Below are 27,385 nucleotides of genomic sequence, written 5' to 3' on the forward strand. Positions count from 1 at the left end.
TTGACAACAGAACTGCAAAAAATAATGTTAGTTTATAGGGAAACATTTGTTTCGAACCATAAACTCACCTCCATCGTATTTATCTATCCAGCAAATCTTTGAAATACGGCTTCAATTTCGATTTCTGACATTCCACGAACGATTTCACTGCCCCGCCCGGAAGAAAAATGTACATGACTGATTGACGCTGCCATTCGTTCAAATTACGGAAGTCAGTAATCTAAAGGCATTTAACCGAAAGATCAGTTCAATATTTTACAGTTTTCGGTAACACAAAAAAAATCACAGATTTTTCGGTAATTTTTTTGACAGATCATCTAGAATTCACCGTAGTTCGGTAGTTTTGTTTGTAATGAGCTGTCAAAACCTGCTGAACTACCGAATAATCGGTGTTTTTGTGAATTACTGATCAGTTCGATGCTTTGATTTACCGAACGCTCATAGTCTGGATAGCACGGATGATCGTGGAGGACGGCGTGTGGCGACGAAGGATGAACCATGAGCTTGCTGAACTCTACGGCGAACGTTGGGCGGGGCATCTTGCAAGAATGTCGGATAACAACCCTGCAAAGGTGGTGTTCGCTTCTTATCCTTCAGGTACAGGAAGGCGTGGATCGCAGCGCGCCATGTACGGAGATCAAGTGCATGAACATTTGGAAAGTGTGAGGCAGAATCGAGGATGAAGAGCCGCAGCCATGAGCCGAACATTGTGGACTTGTTGGTTCACTGTTATCTATTTAGATGTTGATTAAATTAATGAAATTTTTTTTAGGTTAAGTTAGATTAAGTAAATTGGAAACTTTTGTTTTCTCTTATAAGCAGATGAAATCAACTCATCTGTAAAAATTCTGAACTTCTACGGCAAATAAAATGTATTATGTTGTTAACAAAATGTTAATAAAAGCTTAATTTTGTTATACCAAATTATGATGATAGTGTTGTCTTACACAGAACACCTAGATATAAAAAATGGATGTAATGTTTGGAATGATACTAATAAATTAAAGGTATTAAAAAATGACATGGAACACTCATGTTAATCAATCAAAATATACTGTTCGGTAGCCAAATTACTTCACGTGTTTTATTTACATTCCTAATTATAAATGGTATTTTTCGGATTGATGAACTTCAGTCAATGTGTTTTTCTAGATTTTTGTATTTGTTTCGAGTAGATATGTTTCACAGATTAATAAATAGTCGAAATGCTATGTATATAAAAACTACAACTGTATAACTGCTTGCAATAGTACTTCAAAGAATTATACGATACTTGGATCTAAATTTATTCGCTTACGTGTTAACATTTGTTTTAGTCTGACAATATGCAATTATCTATGATAAACACTCGATATTTTAAGCTACTATGCAACAGACGTAACAAGCATAAATTTAAACTTCAGAAGCCGTAAATTGCACTGATCTTCGACATATGGAAAACTCAACTTCCCTCTCGTAGCTGCTACTGAAATATTTGCTAATATCTGTACAAGTAAGTAACTACTATGTTCAGCTATGAATCGAAAATTTGTTTTTTTGCCACGCAATATCAGAGCAGAAAACACATTCCCATAATCAACATAATTGTTTCCATCCGTTACAAAATCCGTCTTATACTGCACAATAACAATAAGCGATTCGATTTTTTTTCGGTTCCCCGTCCCCCCATTCATCCGATTACAGAAACAAAACAAAAACAGCAATGATCGGGTGGTAGTTTGTCTGCCTTCCGCCCCAAAAAGTCGAAACCCCATTCAGAATTTCACACCACCAGCCAATTGAGGCGATCGATTACACTAGGCAACATTGATTCACGAACTGAAGCTTCCTAAACTCAACTTATAATATTCCAACATAAACCAAAAGCCCTTTACTTGAAACCTTCAAGTAGACATGTTGTCATGATGAAAGGGGTTTCAATGGATTGGTCAGATTAAGTTAAGCATCTAGGGATCATGCTAGATACCAATTCAACTTTTCAAAAATCAGATTAAGTACATTCAAGCCAAATGTAACAAATGTATAAAATGTCTATATCCACTTATTAGCAGAAAATCGGAACTATGTATTAAGAACAAGCTTTTGATCTTCAAACAAACGTTCAGGCCAGCCATGTTGTATGCTGTACCAATATGGACTAGCCGTTATTATACCAGGAAGGAAGCTCTGCGGAGAATCTATATAAATAAAAATGGAGTGGTGTTTGTATGTCACGAAATGGCTTGACAACTGATGAACGGATTGACGTAAGTTTTTCACTGTTGCACTCCACAAGGGATGCAATACGACCGTGCGAAGAAAAATTTCGAGAAAGGCTCCGGAATAATTGGTGAAACGGGAGAAGACTAACGTGTCATTTTGTGTGGGGGATTACATGACGTTCTACAACAGCCTACTCGATGGCAAGACGAAGTTTGCCGGGACCACTAGTACAAAATAAAATTTTGAAAATGATTCTGAAGCTCCCTGATTTATACTTGAAAATGATACTTTGTGAATAAAGCTCATTTTTTTCTTAAAAACTTACAAAAGTTCTCAGTACAGATTCGAATTTAGCAGACCAAAATCTGATAAATCCATCGCAAATGGTCAAAGCACGTGGAAAAGTTTCGATTTTGTCGCCTAGTGTTATTGTTACTGCTCGATCGCCTATGATCATCATCATCTGCCGAGAAGATTGACCTCCACTGCATTATCGCTCTTCTTATAGCGAACAATTACTGCATGGCTTTCCTCCCATGTGGAACAATTTTTTCTCCGATTTTTGTTTCTCGCGCCAGTGATTAGTTATTAATACTCCCGCTATTGGGAGATAGACGCGGCGATGTTCCGATATAATGGTTTCGCAATACCTATATGGCATGCATGCATAAGGGGGATCAAATTGAACTTGAAATGCATCGGGTGTTTCGATTGCACAGATAAGCGGATATAAAATTCGTGCTCACTTGATCGAAAAAATGACGCAGAATAAATATCAAAGTAATAGAACTCAGTCATCATAGTTAATATTGACTCGAAAATGTATCATCACATGTGCCTACATGCATAAAATATGCTGATACTTTTTCAGCTATGTAAGTGCAAAACTAGCTGATTTTTATTACTTCAAAGCAGTGAGATAAATTAGCATTAATCATCAATGGCGCGTACAAATTTCAATGATGGCCTACTGCGCCGTAGAATGATTCGCTTCTCTTTTATCTAGCTCTAACGCCACCTGTTATCGATTTTATCAACCATCTTGTACTCTTCAGCTGGACTGTTTTTCTTTTCTGTTCAATCACATCACTATGTCTCATTATCTGTGATGCAAAGGCGTTTACTGTAGCGGCAGACCCCCGTCTGTTATAACGCAAATTGCCCAAAGAATATCCAGAAAAGTAGAAACAACAAAACTCATTTGTAACGGAAGCCGAAGAAACGATAATTATCTCCCTGTAGTTGCCTATTACGTAATTCAGAACGCGTGAATTGCAAAAAGTTCGATTCGTTTTAATTGAATTTCGGTTTTGTACGGTAGTTTTTTTAGTTTTTTTTTTCCTATTGTTTTGCCAGATAGGCTTGAGTAGATGGTAATTGTACTTTTTTCCCGTTTGTTTTAACGTTTTATCCTCATCTAAAATGCGTGTACATATAAATAGATACTTCTCAAAACTAGGTTAAATTTGCTCCGTCTGTCCTACTATGTTTAGAATGATTCTCCCTCTCGGTAGTTTTTGCGGTTCTATATATAAAGCTTCTGTACATTGCATAAGATTTGCGTTTCTAACACATTTAGAACGGATTTGATTCATGTTGGAAAATAGAACAATAAGAATTTTTAGTCTTGTTAGTTTGAATTGGAATTGCGAGTGATGATTTTGTCAAGGTTAGATTCGAAACATTTCAGAAACTGTCCTAGAACTTTCCCATGCACTGCAATTTTATCAAATGCCTGAGGACACCCGATTCTCAGAATATCCCAGGAGAAAGTTAATGCTGTTGAAAGTCATTGAAATTTTCCAATGATTTATTGTAGAACATGAACATTAGTGGTCGCCAAAATGATTTCAGGATCATTCTTTGCAGGGGCCAGTTTCTTGAAATATCCCTCAATCCCCAAGCAATATTTTGAATGTTATTGAAATGCCTTCTAATGACCATGGTTTTGCAAACCGAATTTATCTTATGGAAATGGCTTGTCTAGGGAATTTCTTCCCAGGACTTGAAACAAGCAAAAGCTAAGAAAACATAACTTGCATTCCTCAATCTACAAATCATCACTCGAAATCACTTAACAGCTCTTCGTCGGTAACAACAGTCCAGGGTACTACAAATTTCTTCTTATCTATTCGAGCTTATCTGCTGCGACGTGGTGGGGCCGTACAAACGCCCATCAACAGAATCGCAATGAAATTCATTTCAGCTAATACATTTATTTGCAAAAGAATCCATCCCATCCGTAATTAGCAATAAGGAAATCATTTTATTTGCAGTTGCCTTTCGAATGCCACCGCAAAACTTCTTCCGTTTATAAATAATACTACGAGTTCAGAGTAACGCCTTACCACAGTAACATCTAGGCTTAGGATCTAAACGCAAGGACGGCCCACCCGACCGCGCGGCCAAGTCCCGTACCGATTCTTCCACGACACACACGCACCGTACTAAGACTAGAGTGGAAGAGTTCACCGCGATCGGGTGCCGTCCTCTGCCGAGTTGCCGTCGGTTGACGGGCCAGCCCGTCCCTAGGAAACCTTCGCCTTCCGGTGTAGCATTTCCTGCTTTTTATGCTCGTGGATGAAATCTTCGACGGTGATGTTCAGCCGGAATATGTGGTGCATCACAAAGTCCGCCTCGAGGTACTTCTTCGGCGGTGATCGTAGCACTTCAAGCGTTTCGCAAAGGCCGTTGGCCTGCTTACGGACCTTGTGCGAGCTGAGGCTGGCTCCCAGGATGACCAGGGCGACCTTGAACAGGATCTTGATGCCCTCGCACAGGAAGCAGTCCCACACCCGGAGCAATGTGTCCCAGGGCAGGGTTCGGGTCATTGCGCACAGGAACCAATCGGTCATGTAGAGCAGCGGGTCCACCTTGTGCTTCTGGAGGTGCCGATAGACCGACGGGGACGTCTTCTTAAGTAGACCGTTCAGCATACCGGCGTCCCGTTGGAGCATTTCGAGACCCGGCGTGAAGTAGTCCTTGAGATACCTGCGGAAGAATGATTCATTTGTCGTGAATGGAATCGTGGGTTCTGTATTTTAAGTGGGCTGGGAGCTTGAGTGTTGAGTTCAATTGAAGAGGGTTTGAGGCACTTTCCTTAGCAAGATTCTTAGATTAATCGTCTAAAAGATTCACACTGCATCAAGTAGATATCAAATCAGTTAAATCAGTGATAACCTGGAAAGTTAGGGAATGCCAGGGTTTCTATTTCCGGTAAATCTGTGATTATTTGTGAGGTCAGGGAAATGTTCTTTACTGCTCACGCTATTATTTTTCACCTAGTCATGATTATTAGTCACTTTGTTCTACATGCAATTCAAACGGAAATGACCCATAATAATGGGTGACCTACAATAGTGTAACCACTGTACCAAAATTTTGAACACATTATCATAAGTGAAATAACTGAATGTATAATATCAATAGAAGAGTTGGATGGACATTTGTAATTTTTTGAAAATTTTCAGAAGGGTTTGCACTTTGTATAACTTAATTAGGAATGTATTTCTTGGAAAAGGCAAACATAAACCGTAGTTTGTCTTTAGGATTGAGGCATCCTTTAGGATTGAGGCATGGCTTTTTGTTAGTTCTCGAATTTTTAAAATAAACGATATCTTTAGAATGTTATGTCTATTTATCAAAAGCGATATTCCATATTCTACCTCACGGTTTTGGTACCTTCTGCTTGTTTGTACTTGCGTGATTTATGTACTATAAATTCTGGCTGCCATAGCCGCAGAAGAAAAAATTTCCGGACTGTGGACTGATTAAATTATTTCTTTATTCTTCATTTGCAGGATATAGAATAGAGTACGCGCAAATAATGTCACTATGTATCTACCAATCGCAACAAAAATGTGAATGTTCACTTAAGGACTAAGATTCTTCCCGGGAATCACTCATCAATCATCTTGTCAATCAGTCAATAAGGGTATTCACTAAACTGCGTAAGTCACCACGTATATCGTGATTAATTGGATAATTTACATCTTTCATGAAAAGGAAACATTACTGCCGTTTTACGCATAATTGTTCCATGTTCTAAAATATGCAATCGAGAAAAACGCGTTTAAAGATTTTAACACATTTAGGCCTCGTATTGACCAGGTGTGTGGTAAATTAAATTAAAATCTTTACAATAGTATAAAGAATAGCGTCTTCATTAGAGTTAAGAGTTTGTATTACGGAAATAAAGTAAATTTAGCTACAAAATTCAAAGTGGGACTGTTATGCCTAGAAATGCAGGGTTTTTGGTGAATTTCTACGCATAACAGTCCCACTGATAGTAGTGACCAATGATGTGCTAAGCATACTGCTGTAGATGATCGTTCTTACGTATAGATTGTATCGAATGCAGAGCCTGTATATCCTCGAGACAATGTTAAGGCACCTAATGACGGCTCAAGTGACATGTGCCAAACGGAGCCACGTGTGGGGAAGTGAAGAAATACGATTTTATAGTTTAGGATGGAAAGCTAAGTTTTCTGTATGTGTGATAATGAGACAGTTAATGAGTTAGTGAAAAAAGAGTGGATGAGTTATTTAGAGAGTTTATAAGATGTTATAAATTCATATATCGACTCTTCCAGCTGCAGGCTAGACAGAAACTCATCTGCGAAGTCAAGGTTATTCTGCGGAGTAAATATTTAACTCAAAATTCACGACACAAATCTTCACACGATTTGACATATCTTTGGACTGGTTTGGCAAAATCTTGATATTCGATACATCGCTAATTAAGCTTCAGAACCACCAACATATTTGCCATTTGCACCGAAGAACCAATAATCCGGAATAACCCAGTATGTGGCCAGGTCATCCAAAACCTCTTAAACTATTCTTCTTTTGACTTCTTCTTGACTTTATCAAGTTTGATAAGTTGCAAGATAGGTCTCAGAACCGCCAATATAATGGTCACCTCCTCTGGAGAACAGGGTATCCAAAACAACCTGCTATCCAAGAACCTTTGAATTACCTTCTTTAGCCTGGATTTGGAATTTATGTAGTTTGATGTTGCCAGCTATGTTTCAGAACCGACGGTTTAGAAGCCATTTCCCCCAGGGAATCGGTATTCGGAACAACCCAGCATGTGGCCAAGTCATCCAAAAACGGTCGAACTATGGTTTGCTAAATCATGAAGTTAATTAGTCGCAAGCCATGGACTCGAAATTAAAGTGGTTACACTTGCTTCAACTGGGATTATTTCACTACTCCCCATGATAAATTCAAAATTACGGTAAATTTTTAATCGATGACCGCCGTTCCAAACACTAGAAGAATTTTATGATCGACCCTGAAAATTCAACTGAAATTCCTTGAAAAACGGATGGGAAATAAAATTTTGATATTGAAAATTTCAATCAAATCTGACGTCAGGCTCGCATGAATGATGAATGCATCCCGATAATACAAACACATAAAACAGGTTGTGTTCCACATAGAATGTAAAGTCAACGTAAGAAGGTGTTCAAAACGATTTTCCCTAACACCAGCTAATTCAAAACTGCCTACTGACTATTTTGTTCTAGATCAGCGCAGCGAATTGTATAGTATGACAGTTATGCGTAGAAATACAGTAGTGGGACAGTTATGCGTGGAAATTCAACAATGGGACAAATTGACTTGGCTTGCTTTTCATTGAGTTTCCGAACAAAGTTAATTTTCGGTGTGTGTTTTCTAAAACTATACGTAAAAATAAACTGTTTGATGACAAAAAGTCAAAATGCACAAAAAGTTACATTACGAAAATAATCTTATTTGCAAGTATTAATTAACAAAATTCATGTGAAATGATTCAAGAAGTAGTCTCCGACGGACATGGGCGGAGATGAAAATTGACGGTTTCTGATAGGAGTAGGCAGAAACCAGCAAAAAAAAGGTCTCTTATGGACAAAGGCAGCGAACCGAAAACTTGGATTCTGACGGAAATGGGCAGAAATCCTGTATTAAACTGACCTCTGGTTAGACAAAGATCATCGATGAATGAAATCTTGTTTTGAACGATTGAGGAAGAAATAACCTTAATTCGATAAACATGTTTGAAATACTGAGAGTTTTTCAAGTTTCATGATTGACATTTGCACGACTGCAAGATTATGTTAGTTCTTACGTACTGAACCAAAACGCATAATGTTCAAATCATATCCATTACGTTAAAGGTCGATAAAATTGGAATGCTTTGAATGAACGCAAAACTCAACACACTGTATCGAATCAGGCTAACCTAAAATGCGTGGAATTTCTTTTCCAACTTAAATAAAGCGCTCACATCAACAGTTATGAAAAATGCTTCCGATCTCCATCGAATCCTGAGAATATTTAAAAAAATCTCATATTTTTTTTTAAACATTTTATTGTTTTAATACATAGATTCAGCCTATGCTGCCAATATCTTTCAAGGATACGCAAAAAGTTATTCTTAACGTGGACATGATGGAAATTTTATACAAAATAGGTTTCATATTAAAACAGAATCAGACGAAGAACTTCAGAAACTACGAGAAGCGTTGATTTCCGAATAGTGGATCACAGAAATTTGGGTCCGAGGTCAGGTACCCTAGCTTACAAAACATTCTGTTATTCGAAGATAGTAAGATTGTATTTTCTAGAAACTTAAGGTATGAAACTTTACAATCTTCCGTGGAAAAGAATCGCCAGAAAGATACAATAAGTATCCAGAAACTTACTGTCATCGGCGTACGATGTTCCTTATTGTTACGGAAAGTATATATTGATTTTTCTAGTTCTGAGAATGTTTTTTTTTTCAATATGCTAGTGATAAACCACTGAATGCATACGGTTGTAGCAGAAAAAAAATCAAGGTTATTCTCATCTGTCTTCTCGCCTCAACTTTGATAGTATTTGATGATCTTTCGGTGCTAACGGAGTTGATCTAATGAACAAAATCCAGTCAATTTTGTGTTTCAATACAGCTTTATGAAACAGTGCTATAGATGTTTTTGCTCACAATATCGATGTACGATGTATGATATCAGAAAATAAATTTGGCTGTGTACACGTCGGAAGTATCGTGTTAAAATTACTATAACTGTAGAAACAGTCGAAGAAATGAAAACTACAGTATGTTTAGTACCTTGCACTGTAGATTACTAGGCTCCAGTATTCAAAGATAGTAAAATTGTTCTTCGTAGAAAGCTACCAAATTCGAATGGTGAGTTAAATATACCAGCTAAATAAAAAATTGTCAGTATTTGTTTAAAATACTACTAGAATATTGTTGTATACTATGACACAACAACATAAAGATAAAAAACAGACCAGGATGGTAAAAAAAAACAACACGAAACAAAGAGCACCAAAATAGACAGCAGAAAATTTAACCATTAAAGCACAATTTTAAATGGCATATAATTCAAATTTCATAGCATCTTTGATGTTGAAATTCGATGAGCATTGTTCAACGACACGATTCAATGAAATCCACATTGAACGACTAACTTCGTTGTGTCAATCGCTAATGAATACCGCTATGAACAGCATTGGAGATAGAAGTGGATAAGCAAGCTGACTTACACTTACAAGAAAAATTTGGAGCATCGCTGAATCAGATAAATATACGGTTGAGAAGTAGAATTTCTAGAATTAAAGCTGGAGAAGATCTGTTGGAAACTTCAACGGAACGGTTTCAGAACAGGATGCCTGATGAAACGTCATCAGATTTTAAGACTGTATGAATAGTATATTTTGTTTTACAAACAAGCAATCTGACAAAAAAGCCGTTACCGATTTGTGTAAGTACATCAGTATTATAAAGCTTGAAGTGATTACAATGACCCTTACGAATGGTACCAACTACAGTACCGTTGGTGCAGTAGAATATCAAAATTGATCAAAGCAGGAATCGAAGAAATGATGTAGATATCGTGGAGATTTGAATACGGGTTAATGTCTAACAAATAGTCATTCTGTTGTTCAGAATGTTTGAAATTGTACGTCCTACAAAGTTTAAATGTAAAGTATTGCAATCTAATGCTACGGAAGCACGTTCTGCGGAGCTTATTTTTGTGGCTACTATGCTTGGAAATTAGCCAATTTAGCTTTGAGAGACCTTCAAATCGATGCCGATGTAAAAAATTTCACATCACATTGTTATCAGCCCTCGGCTATTTTACCTCTGAATATTTGATTTTTGGGTATATCCTTCAGTCTTTTAAAGTGAAAATGGCACATTGATAGACTAAATTTGTAGTTGAAACGAACTTTCAAATTAACAATCTCAAGTGACTTTGTGTAATATTTGGATAAATTTAGAATACATTTTGCTAAGAATTGTAATAACAAACATAGAATGAATTATATCTGAAATAAGAGTATTTCTTACATTTCTAATAATAAGAGACATTAAACACTGAATTAGATTTAAAAAGGAGTAGGAAAAGAGAGTAATGTGAGGAAGTAATGAACTGTAATTGAATTGATAGGCAGGCTTTTAGATATAAGAAATAAGTAGGCTTATAAGCGGTTTCTTCACCACCGCTTAGGCCTTAAACCTGGTTTAATCGTATGGGTAAACGTGGTTTACGGCTTAAGCGAAGGTGAAGAAATCGGCCCTTAGAAAAGTAAGAAACAAACAGACTGTCAGTTATTGGTCTAATCTTGGCTCGCAAAGACGTTGAATTACTACAGGATAATGCTTAACTATTTGACAGACTCTTTCAACAGTTTTTACATATATCACTAGTCATAATGCCAAGTACAATAATTTCATATGCAAATTGCGAATTCAAATTATTTGACAGAGCAAGTTTTTTCATGTTGTAAATAATGCTCGGTTTATTTATGGTTCCATAGATAGATTTAGTTTCAAGCAGTTTTGGGTCTTTTCTTATTTCCCCAATTGTTTCCTAATAATATCATAGAATATACAACATGCAAATAATTAGTTATTATATTAGTTATATACAGTAAATAGGCAAAAAAATTAGGATAGGCAAAATTTTGCTCAATTTCAAATGATCATAACTTTATGAAAAATTGATGAAATTGGATGCATCCGACAGTATTTCATGGCAAATTTTGTCTAGTTTCAGTAACTTGCTTGGCCATGTTTATTGGCCACCGGACACCGGAGATGTTCCTCATTTTCCGAGGTCATGTTCGAATGGCATTTCTTCTGTCGTTCTGTTGTTTTTTTGGTGTACAGTGCTGTATAGATTTTGAAATTTTCCTAGAAAATAGAACTAATAGGAAGTTGAATGCTACCGGACGCATTAAGATTCGTAGAAAATTGTCAGAAATATGTGTACTGTCCTGAGCTATATCCCAATGAGCATCAAATTTCAAGATGAAACCATTAGACGTACTGACCACTCTATAGTAGGTTCCAAGTGCCCTGGGGTAGGGTAACCAATATATTTTGGACCTCTATATATTTTGGACCCCCTTCCAGTTTAAATCGAAAGACCAATACAATCCGCATGCCATTTGGATAGATAGGACTATTCCGCACTTGCATCAAGCGTTTGTGCATGGAAAATGTGTTTATTTTATCTGAAATTAATGTAATTAAATCGGTTCATCCATGCAACCGTTACAACACGTTACAGACAGAAATTGAAAACGTCAGAAATTTTTCAAATGTAAACAAAAACTTTTTTCCAATTTCTGAACTAAAAGAGTAGAATTTCTTCGCTTTTCCATCGTCAATCGATTGATTAGACTATGGGCAAGCATATTATACAACCAGTGCCGTGGATTTTGTCGCTAAACGATAAAAAAATGCCGGGGGTCCAAAATATATACTTTGAGGGTCCAAAATGTATTGGTGTGTCCAAAATAATGAAAAACAGTGCATCACAATTCAATTATTTTCGACGTCTTTTGGATCCTACATGACCGTATGGGCATTGTTATCTCGTAGAAGAAGTTTTTATCTACATTTTGGTATGTTCTTTGACTTGGTTACGCTGTGCAATTAATTAATTGGGACAAAAATGTAAAATCACTTCCTTAGGGGGTCCAAAATACGACCGTTACCCTATATGGGTAATTCAAAACATGCCTGGAATTACATCAATATGGTTATCGAATGTAGAGATTTTGGAAGGTGGTGCTTCCGAAAGCACTCCCAGAACCACCGGCTGATATATGACCACTGTATAGTAGGTTCGGGCCCAGATAGACGTAGCGGTAAACGCGCAGCTATTCAGCAAGACCAAGCTGAGGGTCGTGGGTTCGAATCCCACCGGTCGAGGATCTTTTCGGGTTGGAAATTTTCTCGACTTCCCAGGGCATAGAGTATCTTCGTACCTGCCACACGATATACGCATGCAAAAATGGTCATTGGCACAGTAAGCTCTCAGTTAATAACTGTGGAAGTGCTCATAAGAACACTAGCTGAGAAGCAGGCTCTGTCCCAGTGGGGACGTAATGTCAGAAAGAAGAAGAATAGTAGGTTCGAGGTACCCCGATGGAAGTGATCAATTTCGCACATGTACGGACTCGTATCAATATGGGTAACACAATTTAATATTTTTTAAACTCATGCTTCCGGAAGCAGTTTTAGAATCACCGTCTACTTTGAACACTGTGTAGCAGGTTCCTTGTGCTTTGGAGATGTGGAGCATTTTCAGAACCACAAAATGTAATAACCACTCTTTAGTAGATTCCAGAAGTCCCTAGATAAGTGGCCAGTTCGTAACATGACCACATCCCCTGGGGCACTTGGAACTTGCTGTACCGTGGTCATGGCTGCCGGTGGTTCTGGAAGTGCTTTCGGAAGCACCACCTTCCAAATCTTCAAAAATCTGGAAGTTTGATGCTCATAGTGATATGATTCCAGGTATGGTCCTAATCGGCCACTTTCCCCAGGGCATCTGGAACCTACTATACTGGTCAGTGCATCTAATGGTTCTGAATATGCTGCTGGAAGCATCATTTTGAAGTGAGATGCCCACTTGGATATAACTCCAGATAATATATGCATGAAAAGAAATACATTCATGACTGACTAAAAAAATGGAACGGAAATGGCCATTGTGAGATATAGAATCCACTGTGTTGAAGTATGGCAATAGGATTGATCACAGCAATCGGTTTCCTTAGTGAAAAGCATCTGTCACCTGCACACTTGCATTCCTTCTACCTCACTTGTGAACTGCCACTTGCCTGGGTAAGTTGTGCTTGCAACGCGTGGAGGGTGATTCCTTTGCCGCAGATAAGTTAAAACTCCACATTGGCGATCCCACCAGTTTTCTGCTAATTTGCGGAAGGATACCTGGTACTTATTTCCATATTCGTATAATGGAAAGAATCACCCTTCCGCACTGCAAGAGTGAAAAAAATATGTGAAAAATTAGTAGTACAGCGTCATGTGTACGGAGTTTAGTTTTCACGTGTGAAAAAGAAAATATCGCTTATCGATGCTCCTGAGATTTTTTTCTGAGATTACTAACCAATCATTGAAACAATTCCAGCGCGGAACACCAGAACAAATTAAAATTTATAATATTTCGCTAAATCATGTATTGATAAGAATTTAGCAAACTTATTCGGATTCAGGAAGCCCAAATTATGTTTGTTGTTTCAAAACTAGCAATTATCGTATTCACAAGCGATCAATTACACTCCGAAATTTGATTCACCAATTTTTTATTTTACAGATGGTTTTTAGCTTTGAAAACCCATTCACTGGAAAATATCTGTATATGAGCCTATGAGGTACTTGTTTTGTAGCATTTAGATTGTTGACATAACCAACATATACATTTTTTTTGTATGGTATTCAGTTGGAGCTGCCTGACAGCTTAACTTGTCAAGGCTGAGCCCTCGGTCTGGCTTTTGCCAAGTTTCCCCTCTACCAGAATACTCAGACGGACTAGGCTATGGTGCCCACATGAACACTGTTTTTATTCGTATTGTGAAGTGATACTTTTTGAAAAATACCCATATTACCTTGCTTCTGAGAAAAGAAGGAATGTTAAGGTGAAGATAAATCGAAGCCAAACCTTAAATTTTCAAGAGCACGGATCTGTAGAACCGAACACCCATTTGAGCTGAAAACTTAATCGAATGGTTACCACCAGCGAGTGAACAATCGATTGAGTTTTCAGCTTAAACGGATGTTTGGTTCTCCAGATCCGTGCTCTTGAAAGTTTGAGGTTTGGCATCGATTCATCTTCACCTTAAAATCAGCAGCTCCATCAGAATTTGTTTGAAATAGTAGTGTAGTAGTGTCTAGTTGGAATGGTTTTGAATAATTTGTCATGTAAGTGCTATTTTGATTACTCCTGTCTTTTACGAAAGATTAGAATCATAAATGTCAAGTCTTAACGAAATTTGCTGAACTACTACCTAGTTAATTTCGTTTTTTGTTGTTAAAAGTGTTTGTTGATTATTACGTTCATATATCCTTAAAAAAAGTCACTTTCCTTGCCTTTTCCTTGTTCAACAATTTCTCAAAACTAGCAAGTGTACCCTAATGATCGATCTCAGCGTCTTATTCCAATAGTCATTATTATAGTGAATACTTAGAATAAAGTTACCTTAGGCTTCTATTATAGTCTCCTACAAGATTCACTTTTCGGTGGCAAATGCAATGCTTCACAACGCTTACTTTCTACTTGTAAATTTTGCGAAAATGAAGCTGTAATTAGATTTTTTATACCATTGTTACAAAAGAGGTACTCCTTGTTATGGTACTGTAAAAACCATATTAAAATAAGATTGTCGCCACTTATTTCTACTCAGTGAATCTATTAGTCATTTTCCTCAGAGTTATATTCCCTACGTCGTACATCATAACGATGTATCTAGCTAACTAATAGTAAGAGTGGCTACGGATCATTCTGGCTAGCATATTAGTGCGTCTATGCCATATAAATTATGACGCGGCTTTAAACAAAATGTGATACCACCACTACCGGTTACGCCTTTGGTTTCCATCTAACGGGCTAATGGATTGTGTCCTCCCATCGCGGCAAAGTCGCATAACCATGGGGATGGAATAGTTTTCGCTAAGATATTTGAGACCATATTCAGGTTCTATTATAACTAGGCTGTCAAATATAAGTGACAAACTACTGAAAATGCATCAAATAGTGATTGTAGAACAGACTGTTTGTATCCGTTTCAAAAACGCTAAAATTGCATCAATTTTCAATATTCGTATACCTCTAGCAATTTGTTGAAGCATTTTTACAAGTTTTCTGGTTCTTTTCTAGAATACTGCTGTGAATCAGTGACCAGTTGATTGCAACAAAATTGTAGAAGCACTTTCTTATAACCAATTTTGCTATAATTTTCTGATGGAAAATAACAAAATCAGTTAAATATTTGTTTGATTCGAAACATAATGAGTTATACTTTTGTTTAAATTATAACATATTTTGTTTTAATTTTGTTTAGTGTAGAGGAAGTTGTGTTATAATTCTTATTATTAACTACTAACTACTAACTAGAGTTACTTATTTCTCACGTGTACAAAAATGCGCTACTGAGACTCTTGCTTCTTCAGCTCCAAGCACATCGAAATCATAGTGTGCTGAGCTAGTAAGAGGCACACGGATGAAAATTATGTATGCGCTATAAATGCGCCGCACCAAACATCGCAGGAGCATGAGACATGCGCTGAGCGCCTGGAGCTGTCTCATGCGCTGTTGTCGATGTGATTGCATTATGCCAACAAACACCGATTAATGAGTTATTACTAATGAAGGAAGTTGGTGTGTATCATGTTATATCAATATTGTAGAATGTTCTTACAAAAAACATTAAGGTGAAGAATTTTCAAGAGCACAAATCTGAAGAACTGAACATCCGTTTGAGCTGAAAACGTAATCGATAGGTCACCACCAGCTAGTGATCAATCGATTAAGTTTTCAGTTCAAATAGATGTCTAGTTCTCCAGATTCGTGCCCTTGAAAATTTTAGGTTTGGCTTCGATTCATCTTCACCTTAAGAGGGGTTGTATGGTTGTCGACAACCCTTAATTTAAATTCTTGTAAAAAGAATAATCCAAAACATTTTTACCTTGTAATTTTGTTGGAAATCAGTCGTGATAAAACAAACTTTATTCAAAAATAGAGTCGAACGCCTCGTTTAAAAGCAGTTAGGTTAGAGAGCGTCCAGTTATTGAGCGAAAACTATGTAAGTAAAGTTCTTCGAGCCTGTCAAAGGTGAATAATTTGTTGTTTGATGTATATGTCTTAATATCGGCAATTATGAGCTTCTGCATGCGAGTGCTGACCTGACGCAAAACTTGTTTCATGGTTTCCGGATTCATATGACATGCATTTTTCAGACCATCCTCGATTGGCCGAATGATTCTTTGAAAGGCAGGATAGCGTAGCAGGTTCAATGGAAGCCCATTGACCGTAAAGAGTTCCACTAACGATGAAATGAGTGTCCATGCGAATTTCAATTTTCGGGATTTTCTTGGCTGATTCTGTGGCGTTCTCATCGTCTTCGTCAATCAACGATCCTAATTTTCGGGCAATATCTTTGTGGACTTTTCTATAATGTCGATAATAGCTAAACTTGCGCAAATCTGTTATTTTTCTGTCGCATCGAAGACAAATTGCTTCTTTGGCAGTGACATTGATTTTGAAAAGCTCTTCGTCAGATACCATCTGCCTGTGACTCATTTTTGATTTTCTGAAAATCAACTGTATGAATATCGTTTCATAGAAAAGCTGAACACGAACATATACATGCTTGGAAAAATTACAATCACTTGCCACTTTGTTTATTGCTAGTAGCACCCGGTCTCCAGGAGATTAGCTCATGAGACGAGCGCATGAGCCGAAGCGCACGAGACACGAATGAAGCACATAGCAACATTTTGGAGACGCAAGCTTTTCAAACTCATCACCTACTTCGTTCAAGTGAGCAACTCGAGGGCGCATCACCTGCACCTGGAGTTGCAGCGCGTGCACAGTAACTCTACTACTAACTAGTCAAAATTATAACATTTTGTGTTGGAAAAAACGCGCTAACCGACTAACAAAATCTGTAACAACTCTGTTGTAATCCACTGGTCGGGATGAGATGATATGATTTGTTTGGAAAAATTAGGAAAAAAACAGGAAGTCAAATTGTCCCATAATGAAAAGTAATCGCATATCAGTCCCACTACAGATTTCCGCTCCGTGTAACATAAGAAGGAATCGTGTTTTGATCATCTCTATAATTTTCTTGGAAAGATATTGTAGTGAAAAGCAAATTGTGAAAGTTTCATTAAGGTTTGATCATGTTCCAATCCTTTGGAATTTTTTGAATATTCGTATGGAAAACGTGGTTGGAAACCTCACAACCCATTATCTCAATGCCTACTTTTTACAGATGGGACTGACTTGCGATTCACGGCAGAATATTTTCAAAAAAGTCCCAGTAGAAGTTTTGTATGGTGGCTGTGAGATATTCTTGGAAGAATCCCAGTACTTCTTCTTCTTCTTGACATTAACGTCCTCACTGAGACAGAGCCTGCTTCTCAGCTTAGTGTTCTTATGAGCACTTCCACAGTTATTAACTAAGAGCTTCCTTTGCCAAAGTTGCCATTTTCACATTCGTATATCGTGTGGCAGGTACGATAATACTCTATGCCCAGGGGAGTCAAGGAAATTTCCATTACGAAAAGAATCTGGACCGACCGGGATTCGAACCCAGACACCTTTAGCATGGCTTTGCTTTGTAGCCGCGGACTCTAACCACTCGGCCAAGGAAGGAATCCCAGTAATAATGTATTAAAAAAAATTGAAATAATCCTCAAAAAAAAAACTGGAAGAATACCCGTTTATCGGGGTATTCAAATATTCATTGAAAGCAATTTCGAAGTATCTTCTTAAGTATTCTTGCACAATTCCGGGAAGAACTCATATGAGAGGCCTTGCCTTTGCTCGTATAGGAACTTCAGTACACAGAAAAAATCCGTTCTCGTATCCGTGAACAGCAGACGTGAACTCGTCAACAAGCAAAAATACACCGTGAACTAGATCATGTATCTGTGACCAATGATGGTAGTTCCCGGTGTATTTTTGACAGTTCACGTTTTCCAGAACGCTTTTTTGAGCGTGTATTCTTAAACGAACACTGGAAAATACATGAAAGATATACTGAGAAATGCAAAGGACACAAGATTAAAAAGTTCTTACAGCTTTTCTTGAATAAACATCTGAAGAAAATAAAGCTGTGAATCTTAGCAAAATGCGGTAAAAATTTCCGATGGAATTCTTGTGAGAAGTTCTGAAGGAAACCTCATGATCCTTGAGAAGACCGTAGAACTTCCAGAAGTTTATCTGAGAAAAATCACAGTGATAACATCAGATGGCATCCTATTAGAAGTCTTGAAGAATATTTTAGAAAATATCTTGGTAGAATATATCGACAAATTTCTGATAGGATCTTCTAAGAAATTTCTCAAAGAGATTCTGAAAAGATTAAGAATCGTAGGGTAGTACTTGTAAAAATGTTCGGGTCAATTTTTATATTGTCTCCTGGATTTTTTTTGAAGAATTTCGAGAGATTCATGCATGAAGCTGTTAAAATCTGGGTTAAATTCTGTAGAAGTCCTTGAAAGCAGTTTCAAGGGCTCTGAGGAGTTATTTGTAAAAGATTCGAATGCAAAATCTTATCTTCTTAGAATTATTACAGGGTGTCCGCAAATTATCCGTACAAAATTTGAAGACATGTCTCTATACAATCAAGCATAATAAATTCAATATTTTTACATGGTTTTAACCATTGGCTTATTACATTCTTAAGAAGTAAGTTTGACACATTTCCGAATTCAAATATTTGTAAAATCAAGCCAAATGTGTCGAGGTTTCTTAAAGAGAGGTGTTTTTCGAGCTTTATGACGGAGGAGAAATGTCCGTAGAACTCACTGGATTTGGACCGTATAATTTTCTATTTCCAGTATAACTTGAAGCCACTTAACTGTAGGTTACTTCAAATAATAATAGGACATTTGGTTCCATCTCTTTTAGATTTTAGGGATAACACATCTCCAGTATGACTAGCGGCCCTCAGGAAAATCGTCTCCGAAAAATTTAAATTTGCCTTTCTCAGCAACAAGCAATTAATTCGAAATTATTTAAAGTTTCATTTTGTGTTAGCATATAGATGTATTAGAAAATATACATGGACATTGATTTTTCATTGTTTTCAATGCGAGATCATCTTTCGTATATTTTGCTGTTCGGATAATTTGCGGACACCCTGTAAAGGGTTTCTTTGCTTATTAAAGGTCTTCTTTGCTTCTATGAATGAATATCTACCACATTTGCATTGGTTTTGTGTTCTGTAACTCGATACCTCCGTAAGTCGATGATCCCCTAAATATGGAGTTGGGGAGAGTTGATTGTATAACAAAAATTGTTGTCAAAAAATAACACAATGAGATATTCTTATGATGTCATTAGTATACATAATTGCTAATTAAACCAAAATAAAACTAAACTGTGTTATAAAATGTTGTTATCGGTAACACAACGGGCTATTTTTTGCTATTCAACTTTGTTTGGGACATTAGTCACTATATAAACTATGATCCACTGCAATTACAAAGCGTGATCTTTGTTCAATTCAAAATGTGTTACTGACTGCCAGGGTAATTGATTTGTGCAGTGGTTCTAAATGATCCTGGCATGCAGAAGTGGACTAGAAAATATGAACACTTGTATGAGAAGACAAAAGTGTAGTTTTTGATCCTAAGAACATCCTTAAAATAATTTCACAATTATATTGAATGAAGATGTGGACTTAGAAATATCTTACTTAGAACATAGAGGCTATCCCAAATCGTTAAAATGTTTTTTTTAAGTTTCAAGGTCGAAATTATAAAATGGTAATCGTACAACAGATTATTTCAGCGACGGTTTCATGACATGAAAATGCCGTCTATAATAACGACTTTGATTCTAATGATAAAGCCTGTGACAAAGTGTGTCATACTAATTATATTTACCAAGTTTTGCTTAATTAATGAATGGCTGTTATTACATGGAGAACTATATGTAATCCATATTATTACAGTAACTCGAATTTTCAAAACTATCTCATTTCACGATCCAACAAACTACGCTCAATCGTCCACAAGTTAATGTTCTTTACGTTTACGAGGATCGACCTAATAGATTCACACTTTAAGTCGTAAATTTGCTAATCATCTTCTCAATAGGTTGTAACAGTAAAGATCAAATCGGAAACTATGCAACCGATGACTAGTAGTTACATGCATACCCACTGCGATCGCAAACGATAAACGATCGCACCATTTCTAGCACTTGCAACACGATACCTACTTTCAGGGCGTCTCGTAAACATGCAGACGCTTCTACGGACTGTAGTTAGTGTTTATGCTTTGTGGCACGACTGTCGGCCGATGAGTTTTTCATTTTTTATTTTGCTCTCCTACATCAAAACAGCACAAACTGGAGCGCCAAGCTGCGCGTGTCTACAGAGAACAGCTAATTGCAGGGTGTTTTGTTACACAATGAAAAAAGAGCACCCACATTAAATCAACTCTGCGAATGGTTGGGCAGATCATATGTTTAGGTCAGAGAATCGCCAGAATTTTTTTTGTAACACATTTTTTTGCGGATTAAAATTTGTTCATTTTTAGTATGCGCATGTGAATTACATACGTTTTGTCTTTGTAAGTGTTATCAAAGCAGTGCACTAGGCCTTCTCAATGACCTGATCACACTTCAGTGTGAAATGTAAAAGCATCGTTTTCAAGGATGTGAATAGTGTGTATGACTATCTATTCCACTTACCAGGTAAATCACCCCTACTATCATCGTAAATTCCCTAGCACTGCTGTGATAGCTATAGGCTTTCAACAGCAATATCTATGGGTGGAAAAATTGCAAACACCAATAATAGTGATAATAGTGCGCTTCATTTCGCACCCTCTACTGTTTAGCTTCAACTATAATGATTAATCGTTATCTCACCCTCGGTAGCGTTTATGTGTCTTCGGTTAATCCAAAACCCATTAGCTTTAAAAACGCACCCCCAAAAAACTCAAGCTTGGCAAGCCGCTAGTACAGCAAATCATTAATCAAAGCAGATACTCACTTATCGCAGATAGTAACAAAGCACCAGAAGGCTTGCTCGCTCGGCAAATGCATTAGTAGAAAGGCAGCGATCGGCGCTTGGGCCTGGCAGTAACCTACTTTGGGATTGTGTATCGAGTACGCCTTCAGCACGTTGAACAGCTCCTTCTGGCCGGGTTTCTCCTCGTCGATGAACATCTCGTGATGGGGAAACTGCCGATGTTGGTCCTTCTTGATTTCCTCGATTATTTGCGGATTGCCCGGCTGCCGGAGCAGATCGTTGTACCGATCGGGATACTTCTGGTGCAGCTGGTAGGCTCCTGTCAGGTAGAACCACGCCCGGGGACGCACCGCCTGCGGGATGCCCTTCCGGCATCGTTCCCTAAGCTGTGGGAAGAAAAAAGAAGTTGACATGAATATGTAATGTATTCAGAGGATTCTATACATTTTTACATCTACCCTAAAGCCATTTTCCCGAATGCGATATTTAACAAAATGGTATTTTGTGGTAAATTTGTAAAAATCTCTTAAAGTTAAGCACTTAAAAATGCTTCGATAATCGTTATTTTTGACTCCATGAGTGTTTTTTTAAGACGATTGAGCACATCTTGGAGCGTCATCTTTATATCATACTTTATAGACTACTTTACAAGAATTCTATTCAATAGGGTTGCCACATATACATATTTATCTGTTTTTCTAGAATATTTTGTGACAGCTTCAGCCGAGTGGTTAGAGTCCGCGACTACCAAGCAAAGCCATGCTGATGGTGTCTGGGTTCGATTCCCGGTCCAGAATATTTTCGTAGTGGAAATTTCCTTGACTTCCCTGGGCATAGAGTATGTTCGTACCTGCCACACGATGCACAATGCGAAAATGGCAAACCTTGGCAAAGAAAGCTCTCAGTCAATAACTGTGGAAGTGGTCATAAGAACACTAATCTGAGAAGCAGGCTATGTCCCAGTTGGGACGTAATGCCAAGAAGAAGAAGAAGAAGAAGAAGTCTCAATTTTTGCTGCTCAAAGATTCTCATTTTCGAGTATTATTTAATAAGCATTTTCCATAAATACTTATGAAAATTTATAATGCTCAACTGCCTTAGATGCCTCTTCATTGGTCTAGTGATTTCAAATGTTGATTTGACTATTCTAGTTATGATTTTCATGAGTTGTCCGGAGTTCGATTCATAGTGTCCGAAATAAGAATCATGAAAAGTCCACACATTTCCATTTAAGGTAAATGATGGCTTCGGCACTCTGATGGTATTTTCGGCAGCACTAACTAAACGATAAAAACTAATAGATATAGAAAAAAAAGTTCTACAAAGTTTTCATATTTTTTATAATCTTCAATATTGTAGAACATTTTGTTGCGCTATCTTTTGAAATAAAAAAGTTTGAGAGCGAATTTCGAAAGCTATGAAATTTGGCGTATAGGACACTTTTGCATATAACGCGCCTTGAGCAAACAAACAAATGTTCAGAAGACACCAAAACCCTATCTCTTCTATTTTTCAAGTTATTAATTTATTCCACTTAATTTCGTTCACGACTTTTCTTGCCTAAATAATGCAAACAATTGTCAGATTCATCATTATGGTCACATTTCCTACATTTAAATCACAATTAAGTTTGCCTAGGATACACTTTTTTCAACATTTCATTATAGATTTCACGAAATTGAACTTTATTTCAATCGTCAAGTATGTAATATTATTTCTTACTACAGTCGATTCTCTATAACTCGATATTCAAGGGACCATCGACTTATAGAATTATCGGGTTGCAGAATATACTGACACACAAAAATCCCAAAATCGAAGGAAGGAATCTCTATGTTCCCAAAATACAGGGTATGATTACTTCTGAAAGCAATATTATTTTGTTGATAGTATTTTACAAAATATCATACGCAAACTTTTTTCGAAATGCTCGAAAAATGACGTTATTTTTACAGACAATATATTTTTCTTATTTTCATATGGTTCTACATTTATTACAACTTGCATAACAATGAACACTGTTCATTGTTATGCGACTTCTATGTACATTTGTTGATTTTACCGCATTGTAAAGGGGCATACTGAAAACAAAAACTGTTGAGTATTGTTCTCCGTAAGATTCTTGAGGAATACATTTTGGTTTGGTGTCGCTAGATATACACTAGAGTGATGCAAATTTTGAAAAGTTGGCTCCCCTATGCTTAAACGATTTATTTTATGGTAAATAGCATCCTCCCAAAGTTTGAAATGATTCGGAAGAAATTTGACTGTGCACAAGCCATTTGAAGTTTATATGGAGATTACTATGGAATACGCCAACTTTTTGTGTTCAGGCCTCTATCGCTGCGACATAATATTTTATGGAAAAGTGAACAAGCTCTTCTCATGTGAAATCCTTCCAGCTACAACTTTGCTGAAGACCACATTTCGATAGGATTTATGGATAAATTGCTATTCTTAATCATAAACTGGGTTTGCATTTTGCATGCTTAACCAACTGTTCGGCAGGCAACAGTGGTGCTCATGGGGGGAGAATAGATCAAAGTAATCCAGGCTACTATGTTCTACAGCAAAAAAGCAGTGTTGCTCTGAAAGTAATTGAATGATCATTTCAGCATGCTTTAAACTTTGTTAACACTAATAACAAATTATCCTTACGTCCCAGCAAATTGTGGTCTTCGGCAAAGTTGTAGCTGGTAAAATTTCACATAAGTAGAGTTTGTTCACATTTCCATAGATTATTATTTCGAGCAGTTAGAGGACTGAACACAAAAGGTTTGTCTTTTCCATAGTAATTTCCATAGAAACTTCGAATGGCGTGTGCACAACCAAATTTCTTCCAAATCACTTCACATTTTGGGAGAATGATTTTCATCATAATTGACACCGTTTAATCATAGGGGAGCAAAAACTTCAAAATTTGCATCAGTCTAATATACACTCCCGTGCATAGATTACGATTCTTATGACACTTTGATTTTAAATTTTGGTCGATCCAATGCTGAGGAAATTAGATATGATTTTTCAGTGTGTTTTTTGAAAAATGTCACAACTTTAGGTAAAAATTTAGTATCAAAAGTTTTTTGAACTTTTTTGGAAAAATACATACAAAGCAAGAATAACTCTTTGCCTTTCGAATGCGGCTTAAAGAGTTTCAATTGGACGTGTAATCACAGAGATATGGACTGAACACTTTTGTATGTTTTTTAGGGGGTGAACCCAAACTTATCCACGAGAGTGTATTTGTTGTAAAATGATAGCATGTTAATCACAGTTGATGTATAAAGAACAACAGCGCGACAGCCTGAAGGTTAAGGTTCTACTTAGAATCGATCATTTTCCAAAATTGAAACTGCATTCACTCGGTCCAAAAATTTTGACACTAGAGCGTGGGGAGCATACGGAAGCGTGCCCCGCTCTAGTGTTACAATTCTTGGACTGAATGAATTTAGTACTCCGTTGGATAAGTCAATCACTCAAACGTATCACCCTAAAAACGTTATTCAGTATTTGCTGCTAGTGCGCAAGCAACGATTAGTAGAGGACGCCATCTTTGAATATTAGCAACATTGTCCTCAAGACAATTGACTATCGAAGCGAAATCATACTCATTGCACCAAGAATTTATTAAGAACTTGATTTATTCAAAGCACTGTACCAATCGGGTTAATGCCGAATTCGGGTAAATGACGTTCGGGTAAATGATTTTAGGGTATTGATTATAGATTCTAGGATTTTTTAAGTGCAAAAAACTCACCTTCTTGTAGTTTTTGTTCATATACTCCTGCCAGTGTTTCATCATATGCAGCCATTTCTTTTCCCGAGCGATGATCTGCTCCCGGGTGAGCGTCTCCTTCGCCGGTTTCTCCGAGAACTGACTGCCGCCGTAGAATCCGTGCCGATCCGGGCACGTCGAGAAGGCACTGGTGGTTGAACAGAGCGATATCGAGTCGGCATTTTTGCTCGACTGTCGGTTCAACGAAATCGAGTTCGAGGTATTGGTCGAAGTAGGTGAGGTGGCCATGGCCGCTAGGGGAATGGCGGGGCTCCGATAGCCACGCGGACGGAATACTTGAAACGGGTGTTTATCTGTGGATGGTTATAAGTGTTAAAAGATAGTTAGAAAAATGTGTAAACTGATAGAACATCAAGTAATAGGTATTCTATCCAACTTTCTGTTCAAGTCTATGATATATCTATATCATATTCTCTTTCAAATTCCTATCCAAATCTGTTCAAGCCTTTTTTTTTTGAATCTCTGTTTGTAACTATGTTGAAATCTTTGTCCAAATCACTATCCAAACATTTGCCCAAATCTAATGTGCTTATTCTGCGCGCCGTGTGAGTCGAGACGAGTCGCTCTCACCGCGAGTGACGTGAGACGACTAATGTTAATCAAATGGGAGCGAGTCGACACTTGTCACCTCATTCGACTCGTCTCACCTCACGCGCCGCGTAGAATAAACACATAAGTCCAAGCTTCTATCCAAATCAAAATACTATCCAAATATATGTCCAAATCTCTTTAGAAATCTGTTCAAATATCTAATATAACTCAGTAAAAATCTTAGACTTCATTTGTGCCCAAATCTCAAATCAAATCTAATCCAAATCCAATCCAAATCCAATCCAAATCCAATCCAAATCCAATCCAAATCCATTCCAAATCCAATCCAAATCCAATCCAAATCCAATCCAAATCCAATCCAAATCCAATCCAAATCCAATCTAAATCCAATCCAAATCCAATCCAAATCCAATCCAAATCCAATCCAAATCCAATCCAAATCCAATCCAAATCCAATCCAAATCCAATCCAAATCCAATCCAAATCCAGTCCAAGTCTAATTCAAATCCGAGCCACTAGAGCTAGATATATTGGAATGACAAGTTTACCTGATTTTACGTTACATGGAATTTTGATTTTCCTTACATATCAAAAGGGAATACTTATTCAAACTCATTAACTTGATAGGCTCAATTATATTTGCAAAATGGTTGATATTCCGATCAATCCACCCACAACAATTAATATTGGATGGATGGCCTTATAAACACGCCGAATGCTAATAAACTTTGCTCGCTATCGCAATTCATTACGTTCAGAACTTTAATTCTCCCGGCAACTAGTTACTGCTGGTCCAACTATTGCCCATTGACTTTTCTGAACCCTAACTAAGCGAGAGCGCAATGAAGGAAGCGCGCTTGTTTGGCAATCGTCGTGTCGCTTCGTCACCGCGTCCATCCGATCCGAGCAAATTAAGCCTTTCCTTTCATAGAACGAATATCCGCGATGTGTACTCTCTGAACTGAAGTCACTGGAAATGGAGCACATCACGTACATACCGTAAAACGGGGTATATTTGATACTATGAGTAACTTTTATAGTTCGGGTTATATGACTTGCCAAATGAAATAACAAAACTTGCGATAATCATTTAAGCAAACGAATACAAAAGTTAATAACATATTAGTATAACACTCCATGTCAGAGCCATATTTTTTAGAATCGAGCACATTCCAAGCTTTTTATTTGAACACCAAGTTCGATTACGGGTACGCCTCAGGAACATTTGTATCTGGCAGTCTCCTTGGCTTAATAAGGGATAAATCATTTTTGCCACACGATATACGAATGAAAAATCTAAAATTTTGATGAACTTTCAACTATAGTAATTCTCATAGAACACTATGTTAAGAAGCAGGCTCTATTTTATGATAAATTTGAAGCATTCGGCTCCGTCATGCCTTAATACACATGAGCCTTTTGAAAAATATAAAACTGGCTTTGCTCCAGTGTGGAGTAACTTCAAGGAGAAGTAGTGAAGAAAAATTCAAGGAGTGTTGTAAATGAAACGGCAATGCCTCAGTAGTGCAGAATTTCATCGTTTGTTGACTTATACCATAATTGATTATCACAAAGGAAGAACTGAAAGTAAACGCCTAGAAGTATGCAACGAACTATTTACAAAGTGCAGTTTGTCCAATGTCGTTAAAAGTATATCCATTATTATTTAAAAAACGATTGATTCACATTCAACATATGCCAAAACATGAGAATCTATCAATTCAGAAATATAATTTTTAATATTATACAAAAATGTAAAAACTTATCATGGGTTTTGTGCTGGTAATAACTTTTCTTAGTGATATTTTCTAAGAA

General features: G+C 37.1%; 1 protein-coding gene across 2 annotated transcripts in view; it reads right to left on the reverse strand.

The window, feature by feature from the left end:
- Window positions 1-1,141: 1,141 nt before the first annotated feature.
- Window positions 1,142-27,385, reverse strand: part of LOC5564181 (TBC1 domain family member 10A) — a 61,482-nt gene continuing 35,238 nt past the window's right edge. For both annotated transcript variants that reach the window (XM_021853798.1, XM_001648453.2), the window contains 3 exons: window positions 24,980-25,311; window positions 21,244-21,608; window positions 1,142-5,193 (listed from right to left, as the gene is read on the reverse strand). In XM_021853798.1, the coding sequence (XP_021709490.1) occupies window positions 4,731-5,193; window positions 21,244-21,608; window positions 24,980-25,246 (1,095 nt within the window). In that variant the 5' untranslated portion in view covers window positions 25,247-25,311 and the 3' untranslated portion in view covers window positions 1,142-4,730. The remainder of the gene's footprint in view (window positions 5,194-21,243; window positions 21,609-24,979; window positions 25,312-27,385) is intronic.

Source organism: Aedes aegypti, chromosome 3 (assembly GCF_002204515.2).
Source record: "Aedes aegypti strain LVP_AGWG chromosome 3, AaegL5.0 Primary Assembly, whole genome shotgun sequence".
NCBI classification, from domain to species: Eukaryota; Metazoa; Arthropoda; class Insecta; order Diptera; family Culicidae; genus Aedes; species Aedes aegypti.